The sequence below is a fragment of the Carassius carassius genome, chromosome 2 (assembly GCF_963082965.1).
Source record: "Carassius carassius chromosome 2, fCarCar2.1, whole genome shotgun sequence".
NCBI lineage: Eukaryota > Metazoa > Chordata > Actinopteri > Cypriniformes > Cyprinidae > Carassius > Carassius carassius.
The window spans coordinates 25,142,385-25,162,565 of NC_081756.1; the positions used below are offsets into that span (position 1 = coordinate 25,142,385).

General features: G+C 36.2%; 1 protein-coding gene across 1 annotated transcript in view; it reads left to right on the plus strand.

The window, feature by feature from the left end:
* Nucleotides 1–20,181, plus strand: part of LOC132107251 (receptor-type tyrosine-protein phosphatase N2-like) — a 223,739-nt gene that overhangs the window by 39,791 nt on the left and 163,767 nt on the right. Inside the window, exons 4-11 of the mRNA XM_059513490.1 lie at nt 8,487–8,604; nt 9,003–9,114; nt 10,461–10,863; nt 13,578–13,811; nt 13,954–13,988; nt 14,080–14,498; nt 16,680–16,766; nt 19,813–19,892. Of these exons, the coding sequence (XP_059369473.1) occupies nt 8,487–8,604; nt 9,003–9,114; nt 10,461–10,863; nt 13,578–13,811; nt 13,954–13,988; nt 14,080–14,498; nt 16,680–16,766; nt 19,813–19,892 (1,488 nt within the window). The remainder of the gene's footprint in view (nt 1–8,486; nt 8,605–9,002; nt 9,115–10,460; nt 10,864–13,577; nt 13,812–13,953; nt 13,989–14,079; nt 14,499–16,679; nt 16,767–19,812; nt 19,893–20,181) is intronic.

Below are 20,181 nucleotides of genomic sequence, written 5' to 3' on the forward strand. Positions count from 1 at the left end.
TAAATGTTATCTTATCTTGTTTTTTTAGTCCAATTGCCCTGTATTTGTGTGTCTGTGCAACATTTCTTTACACGCCTAGGTTTTTTTTTGTTTGTTTTTTTGTGTGTGTGTGTGTTCGAGATTTCATCACATCTGCCTTGCAACCATCACATTGCACTTTTTGTAAGCCTTACAGAACTCTTTAGCAGACCAACATCCTTCCACATACCTCCTCACAGGAGAATGGGAGATAGGAAGATAGATGTAGAGAACATCAATGCCATCGACTCACAATTCTCTTAATCACGCGTTTAAATCACACAATTTGTGAAGCCGGCACCACACACTGCACAATGTCATTAAATCGACGCCATTGACCGGACGGCAAGAATGTTCTCTCTTTGTCATAGGGGTCCATCACGACAACTGATAGCCCTCCCTGCTGTGAGCTACCCCATATTTCATGCCATTGTCTTTAGATGTTCTTTAGATTTCCCAGCTCCTGGATTTAAACAGCCTGCTCTTAATACATCGTGCCATTCCTTTGATCTTCAACCATGGTCAGTGTGTCTTTAATGGGAAGTAACATATGTCTCCTGGAGTAGAAAGCTATTAATGAATTATCTTTTTCACGAGAGAGAGAGCCGCGTATCACGGACAGCGACACTGAACCGAGCTCTCTTCTGCGAAGTTCTCCTCGAAGTCCCTCATGCACCTGAACAAATACAAATCGCAGTTTGAACAAACAAAAAGATGTGAAAGAGCCCAATTCAGTACTCGCGGTGTTCTGGTGTTCAGGGCTCACGCAGAGAAAGGCGTCTCAAAACACTTGAACATCGAATTTGCTTATTTTTGCTCTTGTGCCGACAAATACATCCAAAATATGTCAAAATATCAACCTGGAAATTATGCTCAAAAAAACTGCAGTGCGTATGCAGTCCGTGTGCGTTATGTATGTGGTGCAGCATGGGCTTGATGTGCTTTCACACAGGACGCGTTTGCAGTCCGCTACTCGGTACGTAAACAATCGCTGTACTGCTGCAGACGCAACACTCCTGGAACGCAACTGGAAACCGTTAACATGGGTGCGTAAAAAAATATGCAACGCATACGCACTGCAGACCGGAGTATGTGTGAAACAGGCGTAAGGTTGTTTGCACCTTGTGCAATGTGGAATTAGTTTACAGCTTTTTCAAGCACTTTGTGATGCATTTTGGAAACAGGAGATGAGCCCTTTTCTAATGCACCACCTAGCTTGATAAACCCCTTCTCAAAGACTTACTGTTTGTCAATTTTATTTGGGTAACACACATATTCTGAATGCCTTCGGCAGAATTCGAATGAGCCATTTTAATCTAGATTAATCTAGATTCATTTCAAGATCACAGTGAGATTAATCTAGATGAAAAAAATGTATCTATGCCCACCACTAATATATATATATACAGTACAGACCAAAAGTTTGGACACACCTTCTCATTCAAAGAGTTTTCTTTATTTTCATGACTATGAAAATTGTAGATTCACACTGAAGGCATCAAAACTATGAATTAACACATGTGTAATTACATATTGAATTATAGACATTACAAAAAAATGAAAATATGTCATATTCTAGGTTCTTCAAAGTAGCCACCTTTTGCTTTGATTGCTGCTTTGCACACTCTTGGCGTTCTCTTGATGAGCTTCAAGAGGTAGTCACCTGAAATGGTCTTCCAACAGTCTTGAAGGAGTTCCCCGAGAGATGCTTAGCACTTGTTGGCCCTTTTGTCTTCTGTCTGCGGTCCAGCTCACCCCTAAACCATCTCGATTGGGTTCAGGTCCGGTGACTGTGGAGGCCAGGTCATCTGGCGCAGCACCCCATCTCTCTCCTTCTTGGTCAAATAGCCCTTGATGCCTTCAGTGTGACTCTACAATTTTCATAGTCATGAAAATAAAGAAAACTCTGTGATATTGTGATATTGCACTTGTTGCTTGTGTGATATTGCTTAACTATATCATATGATATAAATATGAGACAAAATCTCATATAGGGGCATTTTCGCCCCAATCTCTTGAATTTTAGGGGTATGGAACTGCATTCTATAGACTATAGAATGACTTTAGACCAGTGAGATTTTGCTCTGCATCATATTCAACAACTGTGGTGTGTTCATCTTGAATCGGCTTTATGCACACGGTTCGGTGTTTGACATCAAAGTACCACGAGAGCTACAGTATAGAGAGTCGACAGCTCTGTTTGCATTCCAAATTGTGCTCGCAGTACATTGATGCTGCTTTAGAAATCAAAATTGAAGTATGTGGGCCGGGAAGGGGTTGGTGCGCTGATTGCAAAATTTTTTTTATTATATTATTTTTTTCCATAATTAATTAATTAGATTAACGTGTTAAATCGACAGCCCTAATGTAAAGTCATATTATTAAGGAAGACCAAAATTATGCTTATGAAGTCAATAAATTGCTTGTTTTTAGCCATATTACTGGTCTTTAACAGTCCATAACAATCCATTTTGCAGTCTGTCTGAGGTAGACTTCAGGCTATTATTTTTTAACAAAGGATGTGTTGTGTTCCTTCTACACTATTTTTTTAAATTGTAAATATGAAGACAGACATCTTTGGCTATTTAGTGTTAGTCACACATCTTACACCACGGGCATTACATTTTTAAGATTCAGTGCCAATTCAATAGTTTGAAAAACGTGTCTCAAGGTCCTTGTATTCTGTTCAACACTAAATAATATAGTACATATTCTTAATTACAGATACTCCATCTCAAAAGATTTTTTTTTCCTCATACAGTTTTATGTGACAATACATCCAGTACTTTCAACAATCAGTGACTCTTTATTTTCCAGAATAGTTGCAAATATACAGATTTGTTCATTAGAAGTATATAGTGGACCTGATTTCTGAGTAATGTAGGTTCTGGCAGGGGGTTCAGGTAAAACAACACAAGGTGTATGAAGAGACACTGGTGCTGTGAGACGTGTATAGATGTGTAACATGGCCCTCCAGGCGTACTTGTGACCTTTAACCTTACTGTCATCCAAGTAGAAACTCCATGTTCAGATAGAAGTTCAGCGAAGCAAACTGATTCACCTTGACATGTGCATTAGAGCTTCTATCTCTCATGGCCCACGAGAGGTGAGACAAAGGGGAACAAGAGTGAGAAAGGCAGATAAAAAAGAGAGCAGGGGACACTGGCTGCAGTAGCGCACTACATTTTTGACGTATACCTCTTAGCCTCTGCTAAAGCCATCCATGACACCTGTGTGGTTGTTTGTGTGCAAGTGAGATGTTCGAACAGCTCCTCATTTGCTTTACAACAGACTTGAAATTTCTTTCCACAGTAATGTGATACCGTTCCACCATAGTAACTATTAGATGGTCATGTTTTCAGCTTGTTAGATGCTGTGCTGAACTGTAGGTCCATAACAAATACAGTTACTGTATATGGAGCTCAGTATTTAATTCACACACAAACTTTAACTTTACAGCTTGAACTGAAAGTGGAAGACATGACATTATGAATAATAAACTGGCACATTTTGCACAACTATGCTAACTAGCACGTAGGACGAAAACATTGTTATTAAACTTGCAAGTGGCATAACAAATAACATGAAAACACAAATAAACAGGAGAACACAAATGCATAACAAAACAGTACAATTCAACAGCAATAGTAAGGCAACAAATTAGATTTCTGCAGCCACAATGTATGCTGGGAAAATGTTATGCTCTGCCAAGCAATCTTGGGTATGCTACAAATGTATTTATATGTGTTGTTTGTTTGATAGTTTGAGAGAAGCACAATTTGACAGAGCAGGCTGTGAAAAACACATTTGATTGGTACCTGTTAGCCTGTGTGTAAGCCCTCCAACATGCTAAATAATGAGTCCTACAATTTGCTTATATTTCTCCCTGGCACACTCAAAGTTAACTGTCAGAAGGGCTGGTAAAACCAGCATTGCAAACAGGGGCCATCATATTGTTATTCCAAATAACAAATTGTTGGTACTGTAATTAGTGCAATCAGTAATTTAATGCAGCAGAAGCATATGTGTCCTTGTATATTGTATATGTTGCATATCTTGTATATGTTTTTTTTAATTGCCTGTACATATTTGCAAAACATTTGTATTAACAAAACTATCTGTATTAATTTGTTGATTTACAATTACTTGAATTTAGTTTTGGGGATTTTTATGTGTTTATTTTTTTTATTCTTCAAAAGTGATTTTCAGTACAGTAAATATTAACAGTTTTTACAGAGCTCTCATGCTTCTCTTTTCCATAGAGGGCTTAAGAAAATCAAATTATCTTTCTGCATCTGTTGCTCTGCAGAGTTCACATCATTTTGCATGGGGTTCACTCAAGACAGTCACCAAGTATTAATCTGTCCAGAAGCTCTCTTCTCGAGAAATTTCTAAACAGATGCTTGTCTACACATTGCCGCAGAGTTTTCTGTTTTTGTTATTTTCTGGCCAATGAAGATGGCTTTTGTAGTAGATTGGCAAAGGAGGCAAAAAAATTATGAACTTTTATCAAAATTATTTAGGAAGAACCGAAATGTAAATTCTTGGCCAAAGCAGAAACTGAACAAAATGAAACACTGGGCTCAAGGCCGAATAACGAACACAATTTTTTTTTTAATGTATTTTGCCTTTTTTTTTCACAAATTAATTACTGTTTTGTCTTGCTTTTCAAATAAAAAATCTATTACAAAACAACAATTTAAAAATATTTAGCACTGAACATGTTTTAACATTCTAGCAGACATTATACCAACAAAGAACTATTTAACTTAAATTAATAAGATAGTAAAATAATAATTTTTGCCCATCAGACCCCCTTCTTGAATCAGGCATGTACTTTTTCCTGTACAAATAAAAGCAGCCTAGCTGAGCAGAAGAGACTTCTTTTAAAACATTAGAAAATATTACAGATCCCACTATGTGTGAATGTTACAATAAATGTATTAACAGAGCTGTTGTAATTATTATCACTATTATTGTTTTTTATTTTAAATAGCAGTAAAATTACAATACTAACATTTATGAATGTTGATGGAGTTCTTGCTTTTTCTCAACTTTTATTTTGGCTGAAATTCGCAGGAAGACCTCAGTCCTTTTTTTTGTAGACAACAGCAGATTTATAAATGAGTCTCATTACGAATACATCATACGTATAGCATTGTATCATGTCTTGTAAAAAATCATAAAAATGTGACTGAGCAAAAGACGAGGAAGTGTGTTTCAGTGCAGATTTCCCTCACACTTTTGAACTACGAACCCTGGTTGACAAGCAGATCCGCCATGAGTTTGTGCAGCGCTGTCAGAATACATAATTAGTGCGTGTATTAGAAAACATACTGTTCTGCAGTTTATTTACTAATTGTTTAGTATTATACCATTTCGCGATTTCAGTCATCATACAGAAACCAGCAACAATCTTCCTCTTCTCATCGAAGTGCTTGTAATGATTTTTGCATCTTTCTCGGAAAGTTGTAAACGCTTCCATGCTGCTGATGTGTTTGTTGCATTATAAAGAGTGCTCATCTCTCACTCTTCGCTGGTGGCTCTTTGATCGCGTCATGTCATTGTTTGGTACAATTTATTAGGCCCCTTGCTTATTCGGTTGCCGAACATTCCCGTGCATGCCTAATAATTATATAGGGAATATTAAATCTCAGATCCTTGATTGTCGATATAAGAAGGTAGCCTACTAAAAATTCAGGGCTTAACAGAAACCAGATATTCAAATTTGGCAAACACTGCAAATATCTCTAAATTAATTACCATTCTGCAATTTTTAAAGGCTTTTATGGAAGGTTACTTTCTTTTTCTTTTTCTTTTTTTAGAAAGGGAGCAAAATCATGTAGTAACAGGGTTGTGTGTAAAAATGTTTTTGTTAATTAAAATTAGTTATTTAAAAAATAACATTTTTGCTACAATTAAATGAATTTCAATCAAATAGATTGTCAGTACCACCATTTAATGCATTTAAAATGAGTTACTTTGGCAAATAAATTCTAGGTTAGAGAATCGACTTGGGCTTACAACAACAATATATATATATTTGTGCATATATTAAAATCATGGGATATCAGGGTGTATCGTATTTGTGGTATGTGCCACCTGAGTTGAAATAATTAGTGCATGAAGATACCATGGAAATCCCATATAATCCAGGAAAAGCGCACCTGCCCCAGTTGCCTAATTTATGCTATTGTACTATCACAATAAATTAGGCAATTCGTGATGAACAGAATTAAAATCAATGTTTGTCAGCTTCACTAATTGGAAGATGGTTCTACATTAACTTGTGCTCCAATTTGCATATTGACCCACACAACCAAGAGCCAGTCACAACAAAGAATGTAAGGCATGTCTGCTGCTGAAAAGGGATTTGAATATTTGAAGATCATGGCATTCTAAGAAAAAAGAAAGCAATAGATGTCTGGAAGAAACCCCCACCATCGTCACCCCTACACAATAGCAGCGACATCAATGACCAGTCTGCTAATTAGTAATAGCACATTATTTCAGGCTCCATCTAAGACCTAATGAGGTGGACCTTTGCTGAGACAAAAGGGTGTAGCACTCTGGGTGACAGGACAGTAACACCATTGTAATATGTGTGTTTCCTTGGAGGGTAAATGCTGATGGTAACATAGGAAGTTGTGGCATAATGGCCTAACGGAGAGAGAGTCAGACTCATAACCCAAAGGTTGTGGGTTCGAGTCTTGTACTGGCAGGGATTGTGGGTCGGGGAGTAAATGTACAGCGCTCTCTCCCACCTTCAATACCACAACTGAGGAGCCTTTGAGCAACTGCTCCTGGGTGCCGCAGCAAAAAAAGGCTGCCCACTGCTCTGGGTGTGTGTCCACGGTGTGTGTGTTCACTGCTCTGTGTGTGTGCACTTTGGATGGGATAAATGCAGAACATTAATTCTGAATATGGGTCACCATACTTGGCCACATGTCATGTCACTTTCATGTAACACAAATGCTCAGCTATCCTCATGCTTGCTATTTCTCTGACATTGTTCACTGAATTTTTATGCAGTTTTTTTCTTTAGTCGGTTTTGTTTTTTGCTGAATATATCCATTAAGTTTAGTCAGAATGTCATGTTCATTCATTTTAGTCCGTTTTTAAATGGCGTCTAATTTTAGCGGACATCAATTTTAGTTGATGAAATTGTGCAAAATTAAATCAAATATTCAAACATGTTAAATGTTAATAATACAGTATTTAATAAGTAGTCTCTTTATGCTTTAGTTATTGAGTGTGTTATGGATTAAGTGTATTCATAATGTGACTTGCACATTCTGACTGGCACTGAACCTCTTGTCATATTTTTGTCAGCTGTTTATTAAAATCAACTTGTCATGATATTCATTTTTATCTCATTGAATGAAAAACCTTCATTAGCAAACACTTTGTTGATCATTTAATTGAAAAAATATCTAACTTTAAAAATTGTTTTTATATATTTTGTGTTACATTAATAACACGCATCCTCGGATCCCTCAAAAAGGCACAGCATCTGTAATGTGACATTTTCTCTCCTTCATCCAAGATTTTATTCGGTGATGGATAGAAGAATACATGGTGATGATGATATTTAGCTGAGCCAAGGCCCCACTATAAGCCCACTATATCTCTGCCTTTTTTAGCGATATATGTAAATAAGAGATTTACATTGTTTGCCCCTTTTCTCAACCCCACCCATCATGTTTCCAAGAAAACAGATTAGCGGACTGAGTGTCGGAGGCTGGTGGAAGGCTAATGAGGTCACATCTATAGGGGTTTAAGGAGATGCTCTTCAGATCTTTATTCGTTCTTCTGCATCTGTGGCTTGTTAATGACACTCCTCCCATTCATCCATTCAATCACCGCATACCTGTGTCCCTTAGTGTGGTGAACAATCTCAACTATGTCTGATTCGGTGACATTTGCATGAAAGCTGGATGAACACGTTTTCAGAATGCACAAGATAGGATTTAATGCGTCATTTTGGTGTTTTTCTATTTATGTATTTCCTCCCTGGAATTTAGACAGTGTTGTTATGGATTCCAACCTGAGATTTGTTATTTTTTTACATTCTTTAGAGCGTGGCAATTTTTTAAATGGTAAATTCAGGTGAATGAATGATTGTATACGTGAGGTACTTAAACCAATTCTTCTGATTACTGCGCAAGTCTTAAGTCTGCAAGAAGACATATGGACTAATTAACATGAATACTTTGTATAAGGTCATATAAATATATACAGTAATATATCATATATAATATCAGCCGCAAGATATTTAAATGCTTGTGGGCAAAGTGCAGCAGTGTGCTTTATCCGTGATAGTGACTTAAAATAGTTTCTCTTGTCTGGTCTTTGTAATGCATTTTGAAATGTCAGCAATTCAAGGTGTAAGCGGGGTTTCTTTGAATATAATCCGGTTAGTTTATGTATATGCCACTTTATGGTCCTCTATGTTCATTTTATTATAGGATATACTTGGCAGGATGACACAACTCAGGAGGTAATCTTCAAAGAGCTCTCACAACTACCCAAGGTTCCTCTTGAAGGATTTACAAACACCTTTTCTCGTTTCAATGGCAATTCCAGGTGAGCTCCTAAATCCTCTGTTGCGTTTAGCATCCATGACAATAATGAGTTTATGAAAACTTTTGTTATAGTAGTTGTTGTTGTTGCAATGTTTTATTAATTCAAGTTTAGTCTTTTTATGTAACAGCAGTTGATAAGACAACAAGTTCATTTGTTAACATTAGTTTATGCACCTGGTGTCTTCAAATAATTTATAATTTATAAATATACTATATTTATATACCATAAAAGTATTTTTCATCAATAGTGAATGAATCTAATGTTGACAAATTGAACCATTTAGTAAAGTAATAATCTGATAAAGACATGTTTGTGTTCTAGACACTTTTTATCTTCTAAAATCGGTTTATCTGTTTTTAAACATGGAATTGTATTATAAGTATTCCCAATGGGCACAGGAAGCTGAAAGAAGAGGTGAGCAGGACACTGGAGAGGTACCTTCAAGGTTTCCTGCCTTCTGATGTTGCCACCTTCAAACAGAGTCCTCAAGGGCAGCAAGTGCTTTGGAAGGTGAATCTCCAACTATTTATATAAATAGTTCTGTTTGCTCACATACTACTTGAAGTATTTTGATGCATAGTTGCTATATGACAGTTGTCTTTAAAAGTGTCCGTAAATCTTCAGCTTGAGGCTGTAAACAACTGGGCAGAACTACCACATATACATGGATACATTTTGGATGTGTATGAAATATAGTAGTTACTAAATGCATTATTTTAATGCACTTCTAACCAGTGCACTGTACATGCTGTGGAAAGTTACGTTTTGCAAAAATCGACATGTATTGCTACTTGCTCAGCACTTCATTAGACAACTGTCAGATAAGCACATAGCTACTATGTAAAAAGACTCAACCTGCTTGGTACCCAAAAACCATCACCAAACAACTGTTCTTGAAGTTAACTACAATTTTATCGAATTGGTACCATATGTATCATTTCCATCCAATGAGTCAAAGAGAACAAAATTGTCACTTCTTGATAAACTGACACTATAAATCACTAAGAAAAGTAGGAGAATATAATAACTGGTCATTTAAGACATTTCTGGGAGGCAATTATACAGAAATACTTTGACGACAGACTTTGTTCAGTGATGTCAGAATGACCATAACATTTCAGATGCTGTGGAATGGATCGGTCCACTGATTAGTCAGTTAGTCATAATTCCATCAAAATGTGCATTAAAATAGGATACATGGCTTAAAGAGAATGATGTGCGCAAAATCAGTCCCTGATGGGGACTGAATGGTCGTGGACGAAATAGCTCAAGACGAGAGCTAATGCAAACGGAACGTGAAATAAAACGCCATCATATTTGAAAGAAGAGTGGCTTGATTAAATGGTGGAAATAGGGGATGATGAGTACAGAACATTAACAAAACTCTGAGACATTTACAGTTACACACAGGTGTAGTAGTGTGCAAATTCTACTACATGGGTATGTTTTAGATAACTGTAATTGAATTTACATGTTCATGTTTTTTTTTTTTTTTATTATATTATATTATATTATATTATATTATATTATATTATATTATATTATATTATATTATATTATATTATATTATATTATATTATATTATATTATATTATATTATATTATTATAAAGAATTGAAATGTTCTGTGTAACTTTTTTTTTTTTTATACAGCACAGTAAAAAAAAAAAAAAAAAACAGGTAACCTAAAATGTGCATCATTTATTTACATCAAAGGTCAAAGTTCAGGTGGCTGAAATGTGAGGGAACATTAACTATATGTATATTATAGGTTTGGTAAGAGGAATGTTTCTGTTTTGCATGCCAAATTCCTTGTTTATTTATTGATTTGTTTACATATTTATTCTTCAACCATAGTACAAGGGAGATGGGCCCCGTAATCATAAAGGTGTAATTCAGCTCAAAGAGAAGACTCCCTTGCCCCACATCTTCTTCCTACAAGGCCAACCTGATCTCCCGGCCATTATGGAACAGCCTCCCCCAGGTCGATCATACTTCACTGGTTTTGAGCAGGATCGTACTGGTGTCCCTCTTGCTGAGCTTCAGCAATATCAAGCTGGGCCCATGAGAGCACAAGATCCTGGTAAAGGTCAAACACAGGGAAAGGTGCATTACTTCAGCCTCCAGCACACTTCTGATACCAAAATAGAAAAACTGCCAGGAGCTTCCAAGCAACCTCCAAAGCCCCAAATCGAAAAATTGTTTTTCAAATCTTCAACAAGCAACCCTGCTTACAAGGAGGCCCTCAGTTCAGTAGATGGTGAGCTAATCCTTCTACTATATATATTTCTATATATAAACATTGTATGGGTCAAAATTATCCTTTTTTCTTTTATGCCAAAAATCATTAGGATATTAAGTAAAGATCGTGTTCTGTGAAGATATTTTGTACATTTTTCCATAAAAAAAATATCAAAACTTAATTTTGGATTTGTAATATGCATTGCTAAGAATTCATTTACACACACACACACACACACACACACACTCACACTCCTTGGAGTTTCGGCTCCTTGCCGCTGTCGCCTCTGGCTTGCTTAGTTGGGGTCACTTCATCTACAGCGATATCATTGACTTGATTGCAAATAAATGCACAGACACTATTTAACTGAACAGAGATGACATCACTGAATTCAATGATGAACTGCCTTTAACTATCATTTTGCATTATTGACACACTGTTTTCCTAACGAATGTTAGTTGCTTTGACTCAATGTATTTTGTTTAAAGCGCTATATAAATAAAAGTGACTTGACTTGACACACACACACTGTATATATATATATATATATATATATATATATATATATATATATATATATATATATATATATATATATATACACAGCTCTGGAAAAAAAAATAAGAGACCTCTGCCAAATTATCAGTTTCACTGGTTTTACTATTTGCAGGTACTGTATATATTTGAGTAAAATGACCATTGACTGTTTTATTCCATAAACTACTGACAACATTTCTCCCAAATTCCAAATGAACATAATTTAGAGCATTTATTTGCAGAAAAAAACAACTGGTCAAAATAACAAAAATTAGGCTTTTTCAGTCCTCAATAATGAAAATAAATAATGTTTTCAGACCTCAAGTAATGAAAGAAAACAAGTGAATATTCATTTTTAAACAACACAGTATTAATGTTTTAACTTAGGAAGAGTTCAGTATTTGGTGGAATACTCTGATTTTCGATCACAGCCTTCATGTATCTTGGCATGCTTTCCACCAGTCTTTCACATTGCTGTTGGGTGACTTTATGCCACTCATGCAGAACTTCAAGCAGCTTGGCTTTGTTTGATGGCTTGTGACCATCCATCTTTCTCTTGATCACATTCCAGATGTTTTCAATGGAAGTCATGTCATTGTTCCTGGGCTCAGTGTTAGAGGATTGTGTTAGCAGCACAAAAGGTCATATAGCCTGAATGCACTGTAAGTTGCTTTGGATAAAGCGACTTTGTATGTGGCTTGATTCATGCGACCTTCATAAATGTGCCAGATTCTAGCCTTGCTGAAGCACCCCCAGATCACCGATCCTTCACCAAATTTCACAGTGGGTGTGAGACACTGTGGCTTGTAGGCCTCTCCAAATCTCTGTACAACCATTAGATGAACAGATGTTGGGCAAAACTGAAAATTAGACTCATCAGAGAATGTCCAATTGGTCTGGCTCACCCTGGCACTTCTTTGCTTCTCATTGATGAAGAGCTTTCTTCTAGCTTTGACAACTTCAGCCTTGCTTCTAGGAGCCTGTTTCAAACTGTCCTTGCCATGCACTCCACCCCACCTGTGATTTGCCATTCTTTTTGTATGTCACTTAATGCTATCCTACGGTTGTTAAGTGACATTCAAATAAGTTGGCGGTCATCCCGGTCAGTGGAGAGTGGTTTCATCTCTGCTAGTCTGTAGCTTTGTTGTCCCCAATGTCTGCAGCTTGACCTTGTTCTTAAGAATTGCTGTCTTTTAAATTTTAAGGATGGAAGCAAACTGACGCTCACTGTATCCCTCTGCCAGTAAAGCCAGAATTGAACCCTTCTTTTCCTCAACATTTTTTTTTCTTTTCAACTCTTTTGGCATGGTCAATCATTATTATTTGATTTCAGTAACTAGTGAGTTACTACTAACACTGTTTTTGCGATCCAGCTGGTCCCATTAAAAGAGGATATTCATGACCACAACAGTGCTTTTTATATTTTTCATCATTAAATAAGATTTGGTTGAGGTGATCACCTAATCGGTACTTCATTAAGCAGAATGAGGTACAGTATGCCTGTGTTGGAATTCAGCAGACACTGGAATGGAATGGTTGCCATACATTTAGAGATGCTGATTTAAGAAAAGATTGGAGTGATCTTTTCGAGTGGAATTTTTTTTCCAGAGGTGTATGTTGTATATTTACATAAATATTTTTATATGCATTAAAAAAAGATGCCAGGAAAAACAAATAAAGAATTAAATTCTCATATTATGTTTAGTCAAACTCATTTAATGCATTGTAGTATTTGCATTATAATTATCCATGTTCAGGATCAGTCTAAAGTGAATGAGGAAACATTAATATCATTATGATCATTTGTACCCCCCAAAAAACACACAAAAAATACCTTTATTAAGAAAGAGACTAAGGGTAGAGATGAGAAACACAGGCTGGCTCCAAATACCTATGTCAGATGAATTAAGCATAATGTGCTGAGCAATTATCCCATTTATTGGACTGCACACAAACACTGACAGTTCCATGATGAGTTATATACATATATATATATATATATATATATATATATATATATATATATATATATATATATATATATATATATATATATATATATATATATATATATTATGAGCTTATACTTTTTTAATCAAACAGGGGGTCATACAAATTTGAGCAGGGTGGTTCTTGTAGACTTGCAAAATACTTTACCAGATTCTATCCTTCTATTCTTTCCTGTTTTCTCTCAGAGAAGTTCATTGATGGAGTGGTTAACCAACTCGGACGTCAGAGCGTCAGTGTGGATACTTTGACACCAAAGGACCTGGACAAGCTCTCCAAGGTCATCACCCAGGCCCTGCAGGTGGTGGATGGAGTGGAAGGGGTCAAAGGTAGAGAAGCCACACAGGATGAAGTGGAGGCAAAGAGAGAGCCCAGTCAAGGGTTACATCAGATGGAGAAAGCAGATGACATCACACATGAAGGTAGTAACCCCTTAACAAAGATAAAGATTTGATTAGTTCCTGGTTACACATGCTTTAAAATCCCAGTTACAGGCCTTAAGTAGAATAATTTGTGATCAATCAAGAACTACAATCTTTACCATAAATTAAATTCTGTTTACAGAAGCAGAAGACACTGCCCTTAAATCTGATGATGAGGTAATATATGGAAATACACAGGGCCATGTGACTCGTGATATATCTTTGTGATAAAGTCAATAGAATTCCCAGGTTAATTTTCTATTTCCAGGACAAAGGTTTTATCAGCCAGCTGCTGGAGTTCCTGGATCGTAACGCTGGCCCTGGATCTGTGCATCCTTCCCAAGCAGAAGAGCCTTTTCTGGGGTACGTTGACCAGCCAAATGTCAGAAGCCCAATGAGGGCTAGTTTGGAGAATGTCCAGAGCCGGACAACACAAACAGATCTGGACCTGGTGAGGAAGAAATTGGAACCGGACACTTTGGAGACAGAGCCACTGGTGGACGCTGAGGTAGAACAGTGGATGCATGGGTCTCCGGAAGCGAAACCAGAGGTTCAACCAGGAAATGAGCCACAAAACAATTCCATGGAGAAAGAGGAGGTGGAAAAGAAGGGTGCAAAAGTGGAAGTGAATGTTGCAGCGTATTTAAGTCCACATGATGGAGACTTTGGCTACATTATTACTGAAGAGTAAGTATATATTGCATAGAAACACTTACATAGACTGTCATGATGAGGAACAAGATGTTTGCACTCATGAAGGGCACATGGATCTATAGTATGCTTTTGAAAGAAGTCTCTTATGCTCACCAAGGCTACATTTATTTGATTAAAAATTATAGTAAAAAAGTAATATTTGGTAATATATTATTATATAACTGTTAAAATAACTGTTTTTAATTTGATCATATTTTGAAATGCAATTTATTCCTGTGATGGTAAAGCTGAATATTCAGCAGTCATTACTGCAGTCTTCAGTGTCACATGATCCTTTAGAAATCATTCTAATTTGCTGATTTTGCACTTAAGAAACATTTCTTATCACTGTTGAAAACCAGTTTGAGCTTAATTTTGTGGAAACTGTGATACACTATTTTCAAGATTCATTGCTGAATGTACAGTATAAAAGATTTAATTTGAAATATAAATATTTTGTAAGATCATAAATGTCTTTGTCACTTTTAATAAATTTAATGCAGCTTTGCTCAATAAAAGTATTATAATTTCTTACATATGATGCACCATTTTAATCACAGGATCAGTGTATGTTTTATATAAATTGTAGATGCATTTATCTAACAATGGTAAAAAGGAGTCATCTGTGGTTTACATGGTTACTATGATTTTTATGTATAATTTAGTTTTTATCTGCCTCAGTCATATTTTCTTTTGTCATTCAGTGTCCATGCTCAGTTTATGTTACTGCATTCCATATATTTGGTTTCCCTCAGTCATCCTGTGTGTATTAGTGTTAGTGTGTAGATGATTGTGTGTGTTGTGTACATTTCTCAAAGCGAAAGATAATGGCATCCACAGCCACTGCATCTTCAATAACTTGATTCATCTCACAGAGGCTCACTTACTGCAGTCCCATTTAACTTGGAGTACCTGAAAACACACACACATATTCTCAAAAAGGAGATGTGTTTAAGGAAAGTGTGTAAGTGTGTATTGGAAGGCAGTGGTAGGTGTGAAAAAGCATCAGGAAAACAATTGCACTCTAGCATCTTCTAATTCTCACTTGCTTTCTCATGTTTGTGAATATGCTTCCATTTGGATGCATATCATTCTTCAGGCTTGTGTGCAAGTTGCTTTGTGTGTTTGCACGTGCTCTGATATGTGAGTGAATGTGTGTGTTTCAACTTGGGCTGGTGTGGCCATATCATAAAGACATCGCACTTCACAGTGATTCCATTTACACCTTATTGTTTGCCTCATTGCTGAAAATTCAGGTTATTTACACAAGCACACAAGCCACCTGTGTCCTATTCCCTATGTGTTTTTATGCACTCTCTGCTCTCTGTATACCTCCTGTGAGCTGTGTTCAATACTGTTTCTGTTATGACATTCATCTAGCAGCACCCATCTGCATAGTTACATTTTAAATGTTTTCATATTGTTGACAAACCTCATTTTTTAACAATTATATGTTAAGTGCTGATGTTGAAAGGCATATTTAAAATATCAATTGTTATATTTAGCAGATTCGATCATGTTCATCCTAGAACAATTGTGTTAATTTCTGCAGTCTCAAGGTTGAGAACCTTTGTTGTAGCCCTAAATATTAAAATGATGATGTGTAACTAAGCTACAGACATAATTCATACCTTATATCGAGCAGGAGAAATGCACTACAGTATCTACTCTTTTAAATAATTCGATTTTAGGTTTTTGCCTGATAGACAATACAACGGGTAGAAAAAAAAACATTTTATAGACTTAAGTGATGGAGAGATGAGCCATATCAGAGATTTATGATTTGTTTTTAAATTATTGCCTATAATCAACCACCTACACTGTCAGAAAAAAAAGGTACAGAAGCTTTCATGGGGATTTGAAAGAGTACTGAAACGTACCATTTATGTACTAAACTGTACACTTTAGATACAAATGTTCAAATACAAATTCAAATAAACCTTCTGAAAGGTTATTACCCCAGTGACAGATTTTGTTAATTTTTTTTTCCCTGAGAGTTTAGCTACTGCATGACTACACTATAAAACTACATAAAACATTTTGTAAACCCATAGCAACACCCTGGCAACCACCCACAACACCGTAGCTTTGTAGCACCATATTTTCTTGTAAAAATGTACAGATCTAGCTAATTGTTCTTTGTTTATTTCTCTTCTGATTTTTGCCAATACCTAGTTCGCTGTCCACTGACCAGGGGCTGAGCATCATGGAGCTGTTAGCTGAGAGAGTCAGCCTTCACGTAACAGATTTTCTACAGCTCTCGTAAGTGCATACACACACACACACACACACACACATACATACTTGTTGAAGACAGTCTCATGCTGGTCGACACTAATGGCACTAATGGAACACTCAACCTGTGGTTTTGTTTTGTTTTTCATTTTGCAGTATAGTTTGGGCTAAGTACTTATTTTCAAGTGACAGCGCAGTGATTATGAGTGTGTTCTGAATTCTGTGTATGTAAGTTTAAGCTTTATATAAATGGTTCAGAGAGAGAAAGAATGCATCTCAGTGTGTGTAGGTGTGTATTACTCTGACCTGCCTGCAGTAGTAAACTCAAGTTCAATTACAGCACATTTTCTGATGATAACCAATGTTCTACAAGTGCACAGATTAAAGGCAGCTTTCTGCTTAATTGTTTGGAATGCAACAAATGCTTTCAGGGCACTCTTGTATTTCACTGAGAAACTTGCTGTGGTTACATTTCACTCACATTTAATAAATGAAGCTTTATATACAAGGGTTAAAGAAAATACAAATATTAATACAATTACAAATTTTTTGCACGCTCTCTCTCGTCCACACAGCTTTACTTAACTTCTATTATTTAATTTACAAATACACATTCTCACCCTATCTGAAAACACACACACACACACACACACACACACACAATTTACTTTTTTTCTATATTGGTTTTATAAATGAGGATGTTTTTTTTTCTTTCAAAATGGGTTTGCTAAACACACACACACACACACATACACACACACACACACACACAAGCATTTTATTTATTTTATCATTTCAAGTTATTTTGGACTTCTGATTCATCAAGGAATCCTAAAATAAGCAGAAAAACTATTTCTAAGAAAGGTTTCTAGAACACCATAGTAGAATGATTTCTGAAGGATCACGTGACACTAAAGAATGGCGTGATGGCTGCTGAAAATTCAGCTTTGTTATCACTGGAATAAATTATGTTGTATAATTATTGAGATAGAAAGCAGTTATTTTAAATAGTAGTAATATTTCACAGTATTATTTAATATTTAATATTATTTCCTCTGTATTGGTAGTGTGAGAATAAATATAAGATATTGCTAAAAACATGCTTTACAGGCCTCACTGAAAAGAAAGTATAATATATGTGTGTACTGTAGTTGAGAGCTGTTCAAGGTGAGCTGTGTTACCTGCTAATGTATCTTTTGTCATCTAATGCGTTTCATCTTTTCTGAGATATAATGGAAAGGTGTACTAGATGATGCACACTTAAACACACGTATATATAAAACATTATGTCATAATGTCTGCATTTTTTTGACGGATATAAAGATAAGATGGCTAGAAAAGTATACAAGCAGACTACACAATGCAAAAGAAAGCTTCTGCTCATATGATCATATAAGCAGTCAAAGATCACAAAAATTCAGCACACCCTTGTGCAAACATTTGTACGCTCAAATGTGGTGTTGCCATATTTGGACTTTGCACTGTGTTGCGGTTACATAAAGAGTTAGAGTAGCACCTCTCTGAACTCCAGACATGACGTAAGGTTTGTACTGTGTGCAGACAGTAGGGGGCACAGAAACACACACACACACACACACACAGAGTTGTGTATTTGCAATCAGACAGGCTTGTTCTCTTATACACATTGAGACATTAACACATTCATTTACACTAATTCTACCCCTTGCACTCATTTTTGTATATATATTTTTTTACAACCCACACATACACACGCAGTCTAACTGTCATCTCCATCCCACACTCTTCCCCATGGTGCAAAAGGAGCTGAACAGAAGCGGTGTCGTTGCGTTATGTCTGTCCTCCCTCTATGTACAGGATGTTGGTGGCATTTTCCTGAAAACTTATCAGCACTGATGATGGTATAAACGGGAGTCTGGACCATTGTGTTTATTTAACTTTAACAGCCACTGTTTTCTTCCAGAAATGTCCAGAAGCCAAACAGAGAGAGGTGTGTGCTCGGGTATAGAGAGGAAAGCAAAAGATGGGTGGAAGTTGGTTTAGGGAAAGTAAATATAAGTGTAGTCATGTGTGAATTTTTAGGGGAATTATGTTTTTGTAATTGTTAAAAAGCAGCATGTATGAGGGTATTGGTAGCAAAATAATAATAATAATAATAATAATAATCATCACATTATACAGACCAAACTATAAATTATATAATGTTTATTATAAATAAAAATACATTGAAATACAACAGAACTGTACATTACATAATAGACCTAAAATTCTTAGCAATTATTTTTCAAAACAATACATCTTATAGATTACTGTTTTAGTAGATAATGGTTTATCCTGCTCTGGATATTATTTTTAAAACTTGAAAACGAGTTAACGTTGAGCTATGACTTACTCATAAATGAGACATGAGAGTCTAGAAGCTCTATTATTTTCCAGCAGATGGAAATCTGGGAGTCTGTGTGTGTTAATTCTGAGGATGCGAGCTTACCTTTGACTTGCTCTTGCCCCCTGCTGACGTGTGAATGGGATTTTGTTCTGGTGACAGATTCATTCCTCCAGTCTTCCACCTCACTCTCTCTATCTCTTTTAATTTTTTCCCCTCTTCTCTTTTTCTATCCCATTTTTCTCTCTATTTGTGACCCTCATTTCACACTGGTCCACAGTGGGAGTAGCTTCAGAGCTGCATTCCAGATAAATGCATCTGAATGCCTCAGAGTCAGGAACTGATACTGAATTGTAATTATTTAATAATTATATAAATTAATAAGAATAACTTGTCAATTTATGTCAAAAGCAGAGAAGAAAGCTAATGGCACAGACCTGTCATAAGAAAATTAACCAAAACTAAATCTCTAGTGATCTGCTGTGGTATTGCGGTACTGCAGTTGACTGCATCTGCAATAATGTATTTTTTAAATGATAAAAGAGTATATTCATGACTCACAGCTGCAACAGTTTCGCTCACCAAACTCACTGCATACTGGCGTTGTTTTAATCTTTCTTTCCTCTTCTTGTTTTATCCTTATTGTCTCATTCTCGGTGTCTCTTCCTCACCTTTTTCTTCCTTCGTCTTTTTCTTCTCTGTGTCTCTCAGGGTTCTGGGTCCAGCAGTTACCTTTCGAGTGCGCCCCAATGCTCGAAACATCAGCACGGCCCAGCTAGCCAGAGTGGCAGGTACACACACACACACACACGTGCACACATACACACACAAACACACGTGCACTGCATTCTAGTTACTATTCTGATCATCTCCTGACACATCGGGGAAGAATCCTCTCATAGAGCCATGACTTGATTGCAGCATTAGTTATTTTCCAGGTTTAATAACACACATGGAAAAGCAAGAAAGCAAACCAAACTGTACTTATGTTTTAGTTTCAGTAGCTGTTTCCTTTGCCTTCTGTTTTGCACCAGTATTTTCTTTTTAGAATGGGCTCTGCATACTATTGATATTTTTTAT